The sequence below is a fragment of the Oratosquilla oratoria genome, chromosome 16 (assembly GCF_046742065.1).
Source record: "Oratosquilla oratoria isolate Oo_2021 chromosome 16, ASM4674206v1, whole genome shotgun sequence".
Lineage (NCBI taxonomy): Eukaryota > Metazoa > Arthropoda > Malacostraca > Stomatopoda > Squillidae > Oratosquilla > Oratosquilla oratoria.
In genome coordinates this window covers 45,059,415-45,079,407 of record NC_134792.1, presented here as the reverse complement: position 1 = coordinate 45,079,407, position 19,993 = coordinate 45,059,415, and the positions used below count along the sequence as shown (strand labels likewise).

At 37.6% G+C, this 19,993-nt stretch overlaps 2 protein-coding genes across 4 annotated transcripts in view; one reads left to right on the top strand and one right to left on the bottom strand.

Annotated features, from left to right (window-relative positions):
- Dora (zinc finger SWIM domain-containing dorado) overlaps positions 1–5,375 on the bottom strand; it is a 69,912-nt gene extending 64,537 nt beyond the window's left edge. For 2 of the 3 annotated variants that reach the window (XM_076199634.1, XM_076199636.1), the window contains exon 1: positions 5,143–5,375. The gene's annotated coding sequence lies outside the window, so the exon portion shown is untranslated. The remainder of the gene's footprint in view (positions 1–5,142) is intronic. The other variant, XM_076199635.1, reaches the window with a different exon arrangement.
- A 272-nt stretch (positions 5,376–5,647) lies between these two features.
- The window catches only part of LOC143033947 (small ribosomal subunit protein uS11), a 28,603-nt gene continuing 14,257 nt past the window's right edge, over positions 5,648–19,993 (top strand). Inside the window, exons 1-2 of the mRNA XM_076199638.1 lie at positions 5,648–5,784; positions 14,802–15,045. Of these exons, the coding sequence (XP_076055753.1) occupies positions 14,809–15,045 (237 nt within the window). The 5' untranslated portion in view covers positions 5,648–5,784; positions 14,802–14,808. The remainder of the gene's footprint in view (positions 5,785–14,801; positions 15,046–19,993) is intronic.

Genomic DNA, 19,993 nt, shown 5'->3' with positions numbered 1-19,993 from the left:
TCTCCTAATCCTCTCAATCAAGATCCTCCCATAAGCCTTCCCAACTACACTTAACAAGCTAATCCCTCTGAAACTACACTCACACTTGTCCCCTTTTCCCTTGTAAAGTGGAACTATACAGGCACTTCTCCAGTTCTCCGGTACTCTACCCTCTCTCCAGCAAACATTAAATAACCTCGCCAGCCAGTCCACCATCACTGTACCTCCTTTTTTTTTAGACATTCTGCATGGCATCCATCCAGACCAGGTGGCTTACCTGCTCTCATCATCTTAACAACTCCCTTCACTTCATCCTTCCTTATTTCTCCTCCATTTTCCTCACTCATCACTCTCATTTTCTTAGCACTTCTCACTGCAACTATCTTTCCTTCCCTATCCTCCTTCACATTTAGCAACTCCCTAAAATAATCTGCCCACCTTCCCCTTACTGCCTTCTCTTCCATTATCATTTCTCTATCTGCACCTTTTATCTTTTCTTCTCTACTTGATTTGCTTCCTCTTCCTCTCTTAATTTCTTTCCAAAACATCTTTTTATTATTTTCAAAATTTTCTGTCATACTCTCACTCCATTTCACATCTGCTCTCCTCTTTGCCTCCTTTATCTTGTGCTTTACTTCTATTTTCTTTTCTTTGTACCTCTCATATGACTCCCTTGTCCTATTTTGTAACCAATCTGTGAAAGCTTGCTTCTTCTCTTCTACAACCTTCTTTGTTTCCTCATCCCACCATTCACTACCCTTCCTTCTATTTCCTCCTGTCCTTGTTCCACTCTTTGCACACTTTGTGACTCCTTCCTTGAACCATCCCCATTCCTCCTCCACTCCTAGCTCGACTCTATCCTTCATTCCCTCCCACTCCTCTCTCAGCTTCTTGTACTCCTCCTTCTTTTCATTTAAAGAGTTCACTCTAAGCACCTCCCTATCTTTTGTCCTTTTCCTTTCTCCATCTATCCTCCATTCTCAACTTACCTTCCACCAAAAAATTATCTGATATTCCCCCACTCTCTCCCCTTAGCACATGAACATCCTTAACTCTTCCTATTACACTCCTATCTACCACAACATAGTCCATTAACCTCTTCACTCCGGGGCACATCGCATGTCTGGCAGCATTAGCTGCCCGACGTGCGATGTTGCTTCATAATAATCGCATTATAAAAAATAAAGTCAGTGCTCAATTGTTTGTTCTCTTTCACCCATGAATTTTGATAACCATAGAAAATATGATGAAGCCAGTTTAGAGAGAATGGAGGTTACGTAGGTAAGACTACAATAAATATAATCAAGACGCCGACGTTGGCATCATCGTGTACCCACTTGCTCCTCATGACGCCTACGTAGGCGTCAGCGTATGGAAGTGGTTAACACTCTATCTACAACCCTTCCATCCACCATCCTCTCCCACGTGTACTTATGCTTGACTTTCTTCCGAAACAATGTATTTGCTATCATCAACTCTCTTTCTAGATTATTATTATAATAATAATAATAATAGTGATAATGATAAAGAAATTAATATCTTACTATTCCTTTGTTCTGCTACCCTCCTAAAATATCTTCAACATAGCTTCTATGGCAACACCTCTTCAGTATGATAGCCGTACACCCAAAATCCCACAAATCAAAATCCCACATATTTAAATATTCCAGGATGTTGATAGTATGAATATACACTACATTTATGTTAAAGTATACTTTCATTTGATAAATTTATTAACGAATATAGGACTGGGTTAATTGGTTAGGTGGTTAGGTTATGTTAGGTGTGAGATTTTGACCAGTGGGATTTTGTATATGGGAATAATGAGCCTATGGGATTATGTCATGGATTATTATGATATTGTCCCCAAGGATAGAAGCACTGTTTATTCCTGAAAAAAGACACTCCTGTTATAAATCATTAACACGTGTACAAAAATCACTATAAATGGCTTACATACTAGCATCTCTCAGAGACCAAAAAACTCCATGAGGAATAATAACCAATTAATCTAATGCCCAGGCTTTCTCTTGCAGAATGGCCCTCAGGGAACGAGCCACAGCCACCAGCTCAGTCCATAAGTCACTCAGTGAAGAGAATTTGTGCTGATGTCTTGAAAGAGAAAGGCAGTGTAGTATATTTATATATGTTAGACAGATGAGTGGTAAGGTGGTGAGGTAAACACAGAAAATTGTTGTAGTTTTAATTCTGACTTTTTGTCCTTACCAGGACAAAACATAAAAAATAAAAATACAACAGCTCATTGTATTTACACCACTATCCTGCCACAGTGTTGCATGTGATCTGTGTCTTTTGTATGGTAGTTGCACCTAAGGCAACTGGTATTTGTTGCCAGGCCAATTCTGTGCTAGAACTGTTAATGCAGGGTGATGACCTGAATGAAGGTGGGCCAGTGCAATTATTGCTTGCATTGGAAGTGATTTCCCTGCTGGGTCGATTTCCGAGGTAATATGGAGAAATACAGATTATGTCAGTCTTCTATGAAGTGTTTTGTGACCTGTGTGTGTGCCAAAGGAAGTAGGGTACTTGGGATAGGTTGCTGTAGATGGGAGTAGAATACTGCTAGGTAGCAATATTAGTCAACAATGTTTAATCTATTCATGTGTTACCTATCCAGACTGAACCCAGAATTCAATATTGAAGTATCATAATGCACACAACCTGATCATATTATAACAAAACTACAAGGCCAGTGCCAAGTGCATACTCTATGGAACTGAAAGTAAGTTGTGCAAATTATGTCAGCATTCCCCCCAACAAATCCTCAGTTACATTAATCCTCCTCAGACAACCAAAGCATCTGGCTGTCACCCTAAATTGAATCTGCTTGCCAATGAACAAGGACCTAGCCATCTTGAGACTCATTGTTGACTTGCAAGACCTTGAGCCCCTCTCCCATTAGAGAAACACTGGGAAAGCAAATACGAAGCTAAACATGCTCAGAACTAAACTATTGAACTATACACTCTGTCTGCTTCTCTATGTCAAGGAGGGCTATGATTATGCCACATTAGAGAATTTTTTAAACAGGGAATTTAATGTAGTATGCCCTTACTATGAACTTGCTTTCTGCCAGGCAGACTTGACCCATTTCAATTATAACCTTGGACCCAAAATGTGACACTGAATCACTTGGCCAGTGAGCATCCCCATCTGCATATAGGCCACAAAAGTCATTACAAGTAAGCCATCTTGATAATCTATCTTCCAGATTTTAATTTTCATTTCACATTCCAAATAGCTCCTTGCTTTTCTTCAAATTTTCTCTTGAGGGCCTTGTAAAATTCCTTCTGTTTGTTATTTTTACTATCCTAATTTTTCAGTGACTATGCTTTCTTCACAATTTCTTAGTCACCACTTTCAAGGAGATATATTGTTAGTTTATATATTTTTCTTATCTTCAAGCTGTTTTGTATATTAACTAATCTTTTTAAGTAGCAATGATTTGTTGTGTTCATAAATCCTGCTATTTCTGTTTACTATAGTCTATACTATACTGCTTGTCCTTTGTGGTCCTGCAAGACAGCAAAACTGCCCATTTACCTTCATTCCCTCATCTCCATCAGGAATCACAGCCCTGAGAAACTGGCACTCAGTCTCATGACTGGGCCAAAGATCTCTCCATATCACCTTCAACTGGTCTTCTTACACCTTTTCACATGTAGAGAGCTGATAATTGTTGACAGCTCCCCTTCCCCTACTCCTTTCTGCTAGTGATATAGAAACAGTCTCACACTAATAAAACATAGATAACAATCCAAAGTTTCTTCCCAGAGAGATCTATGGGAGGCCCAATACACTGTTGCCAGGTACTGTGGGGCTACAGATTTTCCACTTAGTGAAATACAAGCCAACAATTATAATTCTTGTCAAAAACCACCACTACCATAGTATGTCACTGTCTATAGTTCCAGGTGAAACCAACTGACTAAACTTTATTCTGACCCATTCAGAAATTTCATGAAGAGGAAACAGTTATTGTCTAAACAAAAGCCAATGTTACCTTAAATTGCTTAATAGGTTCTCTTTGCATGTGGTGAGAGCAACAGACTGATCTAAAATCAGTGCATAGATAAAATAGCATAGTCACGTGTTTCTCTAATATAAGACATCATGACAACAGGTGAGGTAATTACTATCTGTGGGATAAGATTGGATTTTTTATGATTAAGATATTTAATGTTCACTGCTTTAGCCTTTGAAGGTTAATGACCTCAAATATTAGGCATCTGAATGAATTTTAAACCTTGACTTAGGTATCACTTGAGAGAATTAAAATCTAAAACTAATGATTCTTATCATATAAAAGAATACACTATCTAGCAATCCTAGTTAAACTACCCTTGGTTCATGACATATTATCAAAGATCACCTCTATTAAGTATGGCTTCTAATACCTGTTTTCACAAATTTGGAAACCAAAAGAAAAAGCATAAGTCCTGTTGATAAAGTCTTACTTCCTCCTTATGTAATTTTCCTTAATTTAATTCAAAATTATTATTTTTAAATATTAAACTGATTAACTAAGAATTCATGATTCTCAGATCTATTTACATTTTTTTTTTCATTCCTAACATTTTTTTCAGATTTCAACTAATATGCATGAAGAATTGTCCAAAAATATACAATTGTAGTCACTTACAGGAAAGTAAATGTGACCAAGTCACCAAGTGTCAAGAAACTTGGTTCTCAAGTACTCCATTGTGAGGGGCCAACGATCTACTACCAAGACTTGTTATCATTCAAAGAGCAATCCTTTGTCTTATTGACTTAAACTGGCAGCAAAACCTATAAATATTGGCTGTTTTTCTTTTATGGGACATCGTTAGAATATTTGGCGTGGGTCAAGTTCCGTTCCATTGTTTGTTTTCTGACGTGTTTTCCTCAAGCAAACCTATACACTTTGTCACTGACACCAAGCTTAAGGCCTAACACGAATGGACCGTGCAGTTACTTCTTTCAAAGACGCAAGCCTAGTAAGGAATTGGTCAGACGGCAGCCCAACAAAATAATGTTGAGTTAAGATGAGTTTTTGCCCAAAGGTGAGAGTGTTAAGCTCTCGTGAGGTGGGCTAGGGTCAGAGGCCTCTGTCTTGTCTCCTCGGTCACCAACACAGCTGATTCCACAAACAAAAGACCTTACCTGACTCTCTTCTCTCCCTTCTTCTGAATGAAAACCACCGAGTTTACATGACAGCTTTGACACTCACAACTTCAATTAACACATATATCTCCTTTTCAATAAAAGAAGGGTTTACAGAGTAATATAGACAAAGATATTGACTATCACTTTTGTTTTGTCCCTTCTTACTCGATAACAAACAATATCCACGTTCCAGTATGATTTTGTCCTTATCGATAGTCAAATTAGTACTTATTTCAGGCTTATTCTTTCCATGTTTTCACACTAGTAATATACGACACCCATGATAATTTTTTAAATATTATTCATTGCCGAAAGGTCTCAATTTTCCCTAGAATTGTTTAATATGTTGGTGCCTTTATTGTATTTTTGACCTCGCATTCCAACGAAATTATGCAGAGGTTGCTGAAAAGAAACTTTTATTTTAGGTTTATCTATTGCATTCAGTTTGCTATAAAATTTATCAAATAAAATTTTTCAATAAAAATAAAATAGTAAAATAATTTTCTATTCTCAAATAGAATACAACAAGAAAATAAATTGTTTTTTGAAGTAGTAAGTATCCCTCAGGAGATTCTCGTAATCCCAAACGTTTCCAGTATTCCTTCTTCCAAGAGTCCTCTTCATCTAGTGAGGCAAACTGTGAGTACTGCCAAAGATTATCGTGAAAAATTTGTTCCATCGTGTAAAACTAGTGAATTCTTAAACTACAGAGATGGCCTAGATATACTTAAAAGTGGTATAATCATGTAAACGGTCGATATTTGTTTGTATCGACATATAAATAAAACAGTACAAATGTCAGTGTGAAGTGGACGTGGTAAACAGTAGTGGGGGAATCGTATATATTGGTTCATTTGAAGCCTGTGTTGTATGATTCGGCAGTATATTGCAATTTGTAATGCACTTGCAATTAGGACGTTATAGTTCAGTGTAAATAACCTTAGTAATCGGAAAATTGGCAGTACACCATGAGGACAGTCGGGACGATTTCAGTCGATAGGAAGGTGTAAGTGCTGGTATGGGAGTGTAAACGTGTAGTAAATATGTCGAGTGGTGAGAATATTGAGTGCTATATGCCATATTTATTGGGGTTATATGTTCATGTTGGTATACTGTAGGTATATAGGTATTAGTATTGCATGGCAGTGTTTGGATAAATTGTTTTCTCCAGGCTATTTACTTGCTTATTTACTAGTTTCCGTCTAGAAGCGCTGTTTCACAGGCATGGTGGTACGCCGCTGCTGCCCAACATGTTTTTCTTGCAGAATCACTTGGTCTGGTATTGTGTTGAAGGTTCTATATTGAGCTGCATACCCTAGCACATGGGAATTCATCTGGTAATGTTCTCAGGAATCTGTCTAGTGCAGCTTTGAACTTTACTGTGCACCCAGACATGCCTCTCTCCTTTGGCATTGAGTTGGAGATTTTTGGTCCTTCGTAAGGGAGACTGGCTGCCAGCATGGTTCTGATCTCTGGGGCTATAGATGGCTAGCTGTGTCTTTTGCATTGGCACCCCTTTCTCCCTGTCATGTAGGGCTGTAGCCTTGCTGTGTTGGGTCAGGCTCTCAAGGTTTAGGACTTGACAGATGTTGATGGCACAATACCTGTCTCCAATGCTAGGAGTACAGACCCAGGTTCTGCAGTCTGTGCTAGTAACTAAGGTTCTTTGTTTCCTAAATTTTCCTGGTGAAAGACCTCTACTGCCTCTTGGTGTTATGTCTCCTTTCCTGTGGTTTGACCAGGCTGCAATAATCTAGCCTTCTATAGTCAGCACCTAGCCAGCCATCATCGCAGCTTTCTAGGTTGTATCCTTCACCCAGCCAATTGGGTATTATTTTAGTTCACACCTATGTGATAAAGCATTAGAAAATTAAATTAAATTTTGTTAATTATAATACATGAATGCAATACATGATTTTCTTGGTGGAAATAAAAAACAAAACCTTGCTACAAGGAAATTTAAGAAAGCAGCTAGGATACAGTCCAGTCACTATCAGATGATAGCTTTCACATTGTGGATGGGGTGTTCTCCAATAGATAAATGCTGTTACTAAGACAATAGGGCTTCCTTGGACTTTATGAGAGAACATGGGATTCTACTGGCGTCTGGTAATTGCCCAAGGTACAATAATCAGGCCGTCAACATCCGTGATGACCATGACCAGGATGATCTTTAGAATTTGAGGTACCAAATTACTAAATATAGGTTAAGTAGGTTAGGTTAGAATAGATTAATTTATCAACATTTCATTTCTTCGACCTCTGCATCTATGAAAACGAACATCATATATCATTTAGCCGCTGCGATTTCATTTGTTAGTAAATAGGTTTTAGCAACTTTTTTTCTGCCAAGAAAATCATTGATTTATCATAATTTACAAAATTAATTAATTTTCTATTGCTTTATCGCTCAGATGTGCATAACTAAAAATTTACCGCCACTTGTTCCATCTTATTCCTAACCTTTCCTGTTCACAGACATTTGGTTCACTTTAACCTATCCTAGTATCCAGTGATCCTACTTCTCTCCCTCCCATTGGTAAATGTTCAGTTGTGTACATGGAAGTGATATGGCGTTAGAAAATTAAATATTAATTTTGTAAATTATAATGTATGAATATAGTATGCAATATTCTTGGCAGAAATAAAGTTGCTAAAACAGATTTCGTAAGTAATGAAGTCGTGCCGGACGAATGGTATGCCATGTTTATGATAGATGCCGACGTCGAAGAAATTAAAGGATGATAAATTTGTCTAACCTAACCTAACCTAACGTGTTTAGTAAATTGGTACCTATAATTTAAGGTCATCTGGATCGTAGTCACGGATGTTGGTGGCCTGTTCAATCACTGAATGTGGGGTATATAGGTTTTTCATAGCTTGAAGGAATGCATGGTTTTCAGCTCCATAGCATTCCTTTAAGAATATATACCTCGAGAGGTACTGGCGGAAGTACTGAGGGCGTACACCAGGCAGACAACACTTGATAAACGAAAAGATGGCATCCCGATCCTAGACTAACGACTTCATTTGTTAGTATATTTGCTTGTAGCAAGATATTTTTTATTTTTATTTCCGCCAAAATAATCCCATACCGGTATTACGTTCATGTATCATAATTTACAAAATTGGTATTTAGTTTTCTAACGGTATATCACGTCCATGTACACAACTGAACAAATACCCTCCCTCCCCCGATCTTCTTATATCTCAGTTGTGTGTATTAAGACTGTTTGAAAAAGCTGTTACGAGCAAAATGTATTAATAAATGCTCTCCTCGCATGGTGTTTATTTTGGTATTTCTTGACTCTTGTTGCTGAGGTGCACTCCCAGAGATCATGGGTTGTCTGCAATTTCATGGCCCCCCCCTTTATCATACAGCATTGTCATCTTGTTTATTTCATGGTTGTGTCCATATCTCGGCATTTCAACATTTTTCTCATTGAAGTGCATATTGCTTATAGTCCAAACATACACCTCATCTAGGTCTTGTTGAAGGCAGGACACTTGTGGTGGGGAGTGGTGACTATTCAACCACATTAATTCACTTCCATTCCATGCCATCACAGTCGAAACTGACAAGGAGTTAGATGGGAGCATATATATGGAAACTGATATGTGGTCAAGCTAAGGACTCAAACCCTGTTCAGACATAACAGTGACTTTGCGCAGTGGGCTAAGTCACTGTCACTTGTTACATCTGAGCTGGGTTCAAGTATTGAGCTTGACCACATATCAGTTTCCGTATATATGCTTCCATTGAGCTCCTCATCAGTCTTGACTGTGATGGCATGGAATTAAGTTAACGTAGTTGAAAAGATGTAAATCTGTTAACTGGGGGCCATTTAGTGTATGCAAAAGTATGTAAGTGGAGTAAGAAACACAGGAGTCTTAGTCTGAGTTTATTCCTGACAAGTTTCGCAGGTATGCTTTGAAAAAGCATACCTGCAAAACTAGTTGGGAATAAACTCGGACTCCTGTGTTTCCTACTCCATTTATATATATATATATATATATATATATATATATACACACACACACACTCACACTCACACTCACACTCTGCCACTGTGGCCATGACTGACTTTATTTGTTTGTCTTCATTTTCTTTCTTTCTCCTCGCTTTCATCACACTGACTCAATTCCTCTTCTTCAAATGAGTGATATTCAACTTGCTGCACACCAACATATTGTGACTAAATGACCAGGGTGACTATTTAGTAGGTGACTAAATGACTGTGGTGGTCAGAGTGGAGTGTGATAAAGTGCTGGTAGTAATGATAATGGTAGTGATGATTATGCTGATGATAATTATGATGGTGTTAATGGCAGTGATGATGTGATGATAGTCCATATTTGGACAAAGCAATCACATTACATCACAATTTTGACTACTACCATCACACCATCATGAAAAAATATAATGGTGTGTTTTGTCCAGGGGTGATTTCTCCTACATTTGGGTCATGTTAGAATCAAACAGTGAGGGTCAGTAAGTACTCATAATTATAGGCATGTGTCTACCAAGGTTGCAGTGCATTCCTGAGCTTTTGACCTTGTCCCTTGGCTGAAAAATTAAAATGGTTTGATATTGAGTCTTAGAGGAATTTGTGAAGTTTCATCTCACCCACTGGTATAGCATTTTGTATATTTTTTGCATCTGTATTATGGGGTCACCCTAATTTGCGTCCAACTGCATCCAACAATGAAAATATGCTTTTTATACACATTAAATGGTAAATAAACTTTTTTTTATTAATTTTCATCTATATCTGTCACATAGATTAAAATAAATTGTTCAATTTGGTCATGTTTGCTTGATGTCATCACTTTCCATCTTTCCCATTGCGTCCAGTTGTGGTTGCTGTGGTGGACATCCCGTCAAACATGTTGAAATAAAAAGAAAAAAAATGTTATTTCAGGTACCCAATCTTGTATATATTTCACATCAGTACTGTTATTAATTTCACACAATCACATAATAAATCTGTTGGTTACAAAATTACAAGCTTGCAGATATGTATTAGAAATATTTTCACCTGATCATATTTTATTCAAGTAAATTACAAATGATTAATTAGAACAATACAGGGATACAACAATACCATATAGCACAAATCCAGAGCAGTTGTCCTTAAAATCACAGATATGCATAGGAAATATTTTCACACTCCACCTTTAGACTGTATATAACTACCATTAAAAATGTTCATTTATCTGTATATCACGGATGTTATATCATGTATAGGAACAAGTCATTTTGTAAATAGGATAAATAAAATTATATCTTATTTATCTTATTTCTAATTTTTGCTCCATGGCCCAAATGTTCACCATTGGGTCATATTTTATTCACATCAATTACAAACATGTTCGGCAGGGTGTCCACCTGTGGATGCAATGGAAAGATGGAAAGTGACGACATCAAGCAAACATGACCAAATAGAACAATTTATTTGAATCTATGTGACAGATATAGATGAAAATGAATTAAAGAAAGTTTATTGTATTTAATGTGCATAAAAAAGCATATTTTCGTTGTTGGACGCAAATTAGGGTGACCGGTATTAGAACAGATACAACAACTTTTTGTAGTACCTTTTCTTGCTGAAATTGTTGAGGGGTGGTGAGAAAATCCGGCAACCTTCCTGGTCCAATAAAACACCATTTTTATTGCAAGCATCACCCACTATTTTGTGAAATGTATATTTTTCACCCGAATCTAACCTAACCTAGAAATGTGTGCTGGGACACGATCTTGCACTATGGACAGCCATAACACTGCTTCAGCGTGTGGATGGAGAGAAAGTTGCGGAAATTATTTTTTCATCGTCCCTTAATATTAATTTGAGGGGAAAATGTTACTAAGAAAAGTTGGAGTTGTATAAATGGAAAAAAATATATCCAAATTGCTATGCGAATATGTGAGACAAAATGGCATGTAGTGGGAAGGTTGCAGGAATGAATTTTTCACCATCCCATAATTTTAATTTCTGCAAGAATCATTATGAGAAAAGTTGTTGGATTTGTTGTAATAGAGATGTAAAAAAAAGTATACAAGTTGCTGCACAAGTGGGTGAGATGAAACTTCACAAATACCAATCTAGAAATCAGGAGAAACATTGATTGTGTGTGTGTATGTATATATATATATATATATTATTCATTTATTTATTATTATAATTTTTTTTCTTTCTATCTTTCTTTCTTGGCTCAGTAAACACTTGTACTGGTGCAATAAGAGCTGGCACATTGTCTTGCAAACATTCCCATTGCCCTAGCAAGGGTTATGCCAGCAAGCTTGTGTTTGGGCCTACCACACACTTGAAGATGATGTCAACATAAAATCTGCCTAACAAGGCACTTGTTGCCTCACCACACAGGATACACAGAGCACCACACACTACACATTCCTGTTCTCTTTCTAAATACCATGTTAAATATAAAAATTCCAGAATCACTCGGACATGAATATTTAACATGGCTCTAATGCCCAATAGCTCCTAACCAAACCTAACTTAACCTTATCCCTAACGAAAAAAATATATCTTGGAAAAAAAAGTGAATGTTTGCATGATACAGGAATAGAACCCATGTAATATACTCTTGATTTATTTCTGGGTAGAACCAGTATGTGTGACCAGATTGCTGTGTTGCCATGTGTATGCCATATGACATTTTTAATGCTTTAAGGTACAATTTGGTTGTTTCTGGCATGGTACTGAGATATATTTTTGACAGGGAATAGGCCAGGCATGATCATGTAATACACTGGCACCCATATCTTTAGGTTAGAATAGGTCTTATCTTGGTTTAGGCATAATGACAACTGCTACCACCTGCTGCTTCTCATTTGATGGTTTGCTAAGTATTAATTGTATTTTATAGATATTTCTGTTCAGATTAACTTTTTCCATGTACACAATCATGGATTTTTACTTTCCTGTTTTCTGTTTATAAACACCTGGTTTTTTCTCCCTTAAAAGGGAGGTAGCAGAGTCAAAAGGAACATACTCCCACGCATTCCACTTGCATCTACCATGCTTTTCTCCCTCTCATCCTAGCTCCTTAGGGATGAAGGGTCATACCTGTATCTTGCCCACTGCCCTGGGTTACTTTCATGTTGTAGCTTGACCTTTTTTTTTTTTTTTTTTTTTCTCTCTCCTTAAATTGATTTTTATATTATAAATTGTTGCAAACAATAATCCCCAATATTTATGACAAAATACAAAATATTTGATACAAACAGCAGATTGTAGGCCCCCCAGTTGTGCCAGAATTTTGGGTATCATGCATGCCAAAACATCAGAATAACTTGCCAAGAGTCTAGTTGGCCTGGCATTCCAAAATATGTAAAGCTTAAACTTGATCGTACAGGTGAGGCATCGCACCAGGACTTGATATCAGTTGCCCATGAATATACAGTTATAGTAGTGGCCTGAGGAGTGGAGGTAGTTTAGGATCAGTGCCTATATGGAAAAGTATGCACAGCCAGCTCAGTGTCATTATACTTATTTGTGGCTATAGTAATGTAATTTGCAATATGTAAGTTGTCAAAAGTACTAGAAATAATGCTGATGATAGTACAGATTGATCATGGAATATTCTGTATATAACAGTAATGTCACCAGAATCTATCAGTACCGGGGTCAACTACCCATCCTTACCTTACAATATTTTGCAAAAATTTTGGTGAATGCATCTCAGCTGCAGGAGCTGCTGCTGCTTCCTCCCTGGCAGGATTGCCTCCACTAAGATAGAATACAATGTAACGGCTTGTGAGGTCGTGTGTTACTATAGGATAGTGTTAGGAGGTGGGGTCTTCAATTTTATGTAGGAAGGCAATCATCCGTCTCATAAATACTTTTTGCAAGATGAGTTCTTCCAGGGTGGTGGAATGCTAGGCATTTCTCACTAGTATGCTACTAACTTTTGGTACTTGCTTTGCGAGCAAACTCTTGCATATCCATTACACAGGGAATGTTTTGCTCTTTATAGGGTAAATTTTATGACCAGGCAGGAATACTGGTCATTTTGAGCGGATGTATGTTTGAAACTCGTCATGTACTTACTGTCGGAACTGGTTTTGGGTTGAGGATTAAAAATAGGTATGTTGATAAAGGAATGATAATTGAATATGTGGAATTTGGTAATTAGTTGTGTTTAATAACCTAACTGCTTGTTCAACACAATCAAGTCCCATCGGTATGCAAAACAATTAGGCACAAGTTCAATGAAGTTGTAGTGATGGTTTTGTCGGAGAAAGTAAACAACCCCTCCTTCAAAGGCACAGTTACATTGTTGTATCTGCTGTAACTCAAGGAGGAAGATTAATGAGACTGCATCCACCTGGGTTGTGTACTATACATGACCCAGACTAAAGTAGTCCAACAAGATGCACGTGCTAGTATCTGTTCTGAGCCCATATTATGTCATGCAAACAATGCCTAGCAACATTAGAATAAGAACAGGTGCTCCTTTTGTTTTGGAACTTCAATATTCTAATAATGATTGTTAGTAGCTAAAGAAGTCAAAAGGAATATGTCTACTGGTTTTGGGTTGAGGATTAAAAATAGGTATGTTGATAAAGGAATGATAATTGAATATGTGGAATTTGGTAATTAGTTGTGTTTAATAACCTAACTGCTTGTTCAACACAATCAAGTCCCATCGGTATGCAAAACAATTAGGCACAAGTTCAATGAAGTTGTAGTGATGGTTTTGTCGGAGAAAGTAAACAACCCCTCCTTCAAAGGCACAGTTACATTGTTGTATCTGCTGTAACTCAAGGAGGAAGATTAATGAGACTGCATCCACCTGGGTTGTGTACTATACATGACCCAGACTAAAGTAGTCCAACAAGATGCACGTGCTAGTATCTGTTCTGAGCCCATATTATGTCATGCAAACAATGCCTAGCAACATTAGAATAAGAACAGGTGCTCCTTTTGTTTTGGAACTTCAATATTCTAATAATGATTGTTAGTAGCTAAAGAAGTCAAAAGGAATATGTCTAAGTTCCCTTCCTCTTTAAAAGGGGTCTTGAGTTGAAACCATGCACACTTTGTCCAGTTAAAACCAATTTGACATCCTTGCCCATCAAGCACCTTGTGGATGAATTGTCCAAAATCTCCTTTAGTGAGGGGTTGGGATTAAATGTGTGCTCACCATTCCATTCCAAAATATTTCATTTTCAACATTGTCTAGCAGTATTGGAGTAAGATCACTAGTGTATCAATTCAAAGGAAATTGTTTTGAATTTGCTCACAAGTGCTTCATTTGCTGTATGGTGAAGCAGTGGAGGTGAACCAGCCTCGGAAGAGCTGTTCCTTCCTGCATTGTTTTTGTGGCACAAGTATTGTGGCAGGGGACATTTTGACCCATTATCCTTGATGAGTTGTTACAGGAGTGGTGCTATAAAGGATTTTATTGGTATTGAGAGGATTAGGAGGGGAACTGAAGTGATTGGGAAAAAAGTATTGAGAGTTTTAGAAGAATAAGAGGGTCCTTTGGTTATCTGTGGTAAAACAGGTCACAGCAGGCTATGTATGTTTTGAAGATCACACATTGCTCTTTATAATTAATCTGACTGAAAAAACTTACTTTTTTGTGGGAATGAGTGCTCTTGAGTAAAACTTGAAATTTCATACTTTCAGGTGAATCATGGCCCCACGTAAAGGAAAAGTTCAAAAAGAGGAGGTCCAGGTTTCCTTGGGCCCACAAGTGCGAGAGGGAGAGAAAGTTTTCGCTGTCTGCCACATCTATGCAAGCTACAATGACACATTTGTTCATGTGACTGATCTTTCTGGTCGTGAGACCATAACTCGTGTCACTGGTGGCATGAAAGTTAAAGCTGATCGTGATGAGTCTTCGCCATATGCTGCTATGTTGGCTGCACAGGTAAGATTGTTGCATAGATTTGCCTAATTTTCTGCTTCCAATTTCCAGAAATATGTGTTAGGACAGTCACTGGATATGTTGTATATAGTGGCCAGAGCATTATATCATATTGAGATAACAACCTCCCTCTTCTGCTCCCTCATATGTATTATCTTTTATCTCTCTCCCTTCCCCCCTTCCTTCCCCTGAAATACCATCTAGGTGTTGACAGGTTTTGAAGATTGAAAGATGTGGTGTTTGATGGGAATAGGTCAACAAAAGAAGTCTCAATGTAATGACTAATCTTGAAGAGCAAACTGCGAAGAAAAATTCTGTATTGGGTAGAATTATTTAGTTACCAGCCTCCAAAGCAATTATTAGGGTGCAGATCTTGTTGAGGCTGTACCCTAGATATTTTGAGGTATATTGAATTGGCAACATCCACCTAGTCTTGATTATATATTTAGATTGGACTAGATTGCCAGACAATTAACTCTCTCATTCTGGTAATACATTTCATTTGTCTTCCGGCCTCTTGTTAGCCATGTATGCACCTTGATAATTAAGGTCTTATGAAAAACTTGTGTTTTTTAGGCATCAGCCATGCTGTCTTGTTATGCTTTGTTTTTTCAGAAGTGAAGGAGTTGAAGTTGTTTAAATTTCCTTTTTCAGTTGTTTCTTGTCTCTTGTTGCTCGTCTCACCTCTCCTCCTTTTTCTCACTCCCCATGCCTCTCTCTCTATCCATCTCCTTCCTCTCCATCTCTTTCTCTTCTTTTTGACTTCTCATCTCCTCCCCCCCCCCCCTGCAACTTCATATATAGAAGGAAATGAAGTTATATGTTACAAAGATAGCTGGGAGTTAGATGATTCTAATATCCATCATGCTGGAACAAGATGGTTGATTGAAAATTGTTTGGTTATGGCAACATCAGCAAGGAAGGCAGATTATAATGTACAGTCTTGAAGAGCAAACTGTAAAGAAAATACTTTGTGTAAAATCCCATTGGATTAACCTCTAAAGCTGTTACTAGGGTGCAGCTCTCATAAAGACTGCACCCTACATATTTGGAGGCATATTAAATTGGCAACATCCACCCAGTCATGAATATGTATTTTGATTGGACTAGATTGCCAGACAAACTCTTACTGGGCAAAATATATATGCATTCAGTCTGTCTTTCATCATGCTCGTGTTAGCCACTATCTTGATTGTGAAATGATACTTTTCGTTTCTTATTAGGGCTTCAGAGATGTGAAGTGAGGGAGTTTAGATGGTTTAAAATTTCACACACATTCACTCCTCACCCCCCTCACCTTTCTCTATTCTTACTCTTTGTTTGTGTGAGCACTTTTTCTTTATTCTATTTTCCACTCCATTTTTATGATTTATTTTGATTGGACTAGATTGAGAGAGAATTCTCTCTTACTGGGCAAAATATATATTCTTTGTTTTCCACCATACTCTTGTTAGACATGTGTGACTACTTTGATTGTGAAAGGGTTATTTAACATTTTTCCAATTTTGTTGTGTGCCTGTACAGTTCCACTTTACAAGGGAAAAGGGGACAAGTGTGAGTGTAGTAGTTTCAGAGGGACCAGTTTGTTGTGTGTTGTTGGGAAGGCTTATGGGAGGGTTTTGATTGAGAGGATTGGGGGAGAAACGGTGTGGGTTTAGGACAGGTAGGGGTTGTGTGGATTGGATTTTTGTGGTAAGATGGATGTGAGAAAGCTTTAGAAAAAGGTAAGGATGTTTTTTGGTTCATTATGGATTTGGAAAAGGCTTATAACAGGGTAGACAGGAATGCACTGTGGGAGGTGTTGCAGATATACGGGATAGGAAGAAAACTGTTAAGAGCAGTCAAAGAGTTTTTATGAGAATGTGTTAGAATCAGAAATGGAGAGAGTTGTTTTAGGTAAAGGTGGACTTTGCCAGGGATGTGTTATGTCACCTTGGCTGTTGTTGAAGTTACATGGATGGGGTGGTCTGAGAGGTAAATATAAAGGTAATGGGTCGGGGATTGGAGATTGGTAAAGGAAATTAAGAAATAGGAAATAAACCAGTAGTTGTTTGCTGATGACACTGCACTTGTAGCAGGATCAGAAGAGAGTTTGGGAAGGTGTGTGAAAGAAGGAAGTTGAAAATAAATGTGGGTAAAAGTAAGGTGTGGAAGGTGACCAAGGATGAGATGGATGGATGGGGTAAAAGGGCTTTGGGGAAGGATGGGAGAGGACAGAAGACAGGTGAATGGAGAATGGTTGTATATGGATGATGTGATGCATGAGGTGGAATGGATGGGGGGTGGCGAAAGGAGTATGTGTGAGAAAAATTTGATGCAGCCCAAAGGGAATTCTCCCTGTCTTCTCCTTTTCTGCATGAGGGGACGGAGAGGGGGGGGGGGTGTTGTTGTTGATTTAATGAAGCGGCCTTGCTATGGATGTGCTGTCTTGCGACACTGCTTCTGACCCAGGGCAGTGGACAATATGCAGGGGTGACCTGTCGGCCAGTAGGTGCCAAGATAAGAGGGTGGAGGGGAGTGGAGTGTGATAGGGATGGAATGGGTCGGAGTGGTTTTATGCCTTTGTTTATGGCTACCTCCCTTATAAGGGGGAAAAAGCCTTGGTATATATATATATATATATATATATATGTTTGTATATGTAAAAGTAAGGTGGTGAGATGTACAAGGGGAGAAAGTGGCAGCATAGAACATAAAAGAGGAAGAGAGGAGTAGTTTGAATGTGTTTGAGATAAGGTGCCCGACTCCTTAATTGCCGACCTCAACCAGACCATGACGGTTTTTGCTCAAATGCACAATTTTATATAAAAAAAAATAACATGGTTGCATTATTTGACCTATTTTCTTTAAAATGTGTGATTTCCATGTAATTTGATCAAAGAAGTTTTTATCCTCTGCAAAATTACCAACAACAGCTAGGAATACCATACGGTTTTTGCAGAAACGCACAATTTTATATAAAAAATTAGCATATGGTTGCATTATATGACCTATTTTCTTTAAAATGTGTTATTTTCATGCAATTTGATCAAAAAGTTGTTTTTATCCCCTGCAAAATTGCCGACCGACTCGCTCAGTCGACCAAACTCGAACAAGAATGGTTTTTGATGAAATGCATGATTTTATATAAAAAATTAGCATATGGTTGCATTATTTGACCTATTTTCTTTAAAATGTGCGATTTCCATGCAATTTGATCAAAGAGAAGTTACATTTTTATCCTCTGCAAAATTACCAACAACAGCTATGAATACTGTCCGACTCACTCATAGCCGACCAAACCCGAACAAGGACGGTTTTTGCTGAAATGCATGATTTTCTATAAAAAATAACATATGATTGCATTATTTGACCTATTTTCATTAAAATGTGTGATTTTCATGTAATTTGATGTTACATTTTTATCCTCTGCAAACTTACCAACCACAGCTACGAATATCGTCTGACTCTTTAATAGCCAACCAAACTCGAACAAGAACGGTTTTTGCTGAAATGCATGATTGTATATAAAAAATTAGCATATGGTTGCATTATTTGACCTATTTTCTTTAAAATGTGTGATGTCCATGTAATTTGATCAGAGAGAAGTTGCGTTTTTATCTTCTGCAAAATTGCCGACCACAGCTATGAATACCCTCCAACTGTTTTTTCTTAAATGTATGGTAGGTCAAATTACATGAAAATAGCACATTTTAAATAAAATAGTCGAAATAATTTAAATATATGAAGTCTATTACAATTACACTAATAGCACAATAGTAAGAAATGCAGTCTATTACAATTACACTAATAGCACAATAGTAAGAAACTTAATAGTGTAGTTTGATCCATACCACCAGTGATCATAGATGGTGGGCTGGGCAAGTCATAGCTGTGGTCGGTAATTTTGCAGAGGATAACAGCGTAACTTCCCTTTGATCAAATTATATGGAAATCACACATTTTAAAGAAAATAGTTCAAATAATGCAACCATATGCTAATTTTTTTATATAAAAAATTGTGCATTTGAGCAAAAACTGTCATTGGTTGAGGTCAGCAATTAGTGAGTTGGATGGTATGTGGTTGGTAATTTTGTAGAGGATAAAAAGTAACTTCTTTTTTATCAAATTACATGGAAATCACACATTTTAAAGAAAATAGGTCAAATAATGCAACCATATGCTAATTTTTTATATAAGATAGTGCATTTCAGCAAAAACAGTCCTCAACACTCATCACTCATTCTCGCTAATCGTTCGTACATCCTTGTCGAGCACTGTGTGTGTGTGTGTGTATATATATATATATATATATATATATATATATATATATATATATATATTCTCTCTCTCTCTCTCTCTCTCTCTCTCTCTCTCTCTCTCTCTCTCTCTCTCTCTCTCTCTCTCTCTCTCTCTCTCTCTCTCTCTCTCTCTCTCTCTCGTCTCCATCCATTATGGATTGTCATATTATCTTGGTAGGCTTTCTGTTTCTTCAGAAATGGAGAAGTTGAGATATCTTAAACTTCCACTCTTCCCCTCTCCCTATCCTCATTCCACCCCCCTGCATGAGACGGGGGGGGAAAAGTAGAATAGGGCACACTGAAATGGTAGTGTGCATGGCATCACGTCTGGAAGGAAGGCTGATTGTAATGTATGGTCTTGTAAGAGGGAACTGTGAAAATAATATTGGGCATAAGATCCCAGTAACCAGCCTCCAAAAGTCTTTAACAGGGTGCAACTTGCATAAAAACTGCACCCTAAATATTTGGAGGCATATTAAATTGGCAACATCCACCCAGTCTTGATTATGTATTTTGATTGGACTAGATTGCCAGACAATTAACTCTGAGAATAAACACCGTGTGAGATCGAAACCTTTATTGGTACAACGTTTCGCTTGTTACAGCTTTTTCAAGTACAGACATGGCAAACACTGAGTATATATAGGCTGACGGGGAAGGAACTGGGAGAG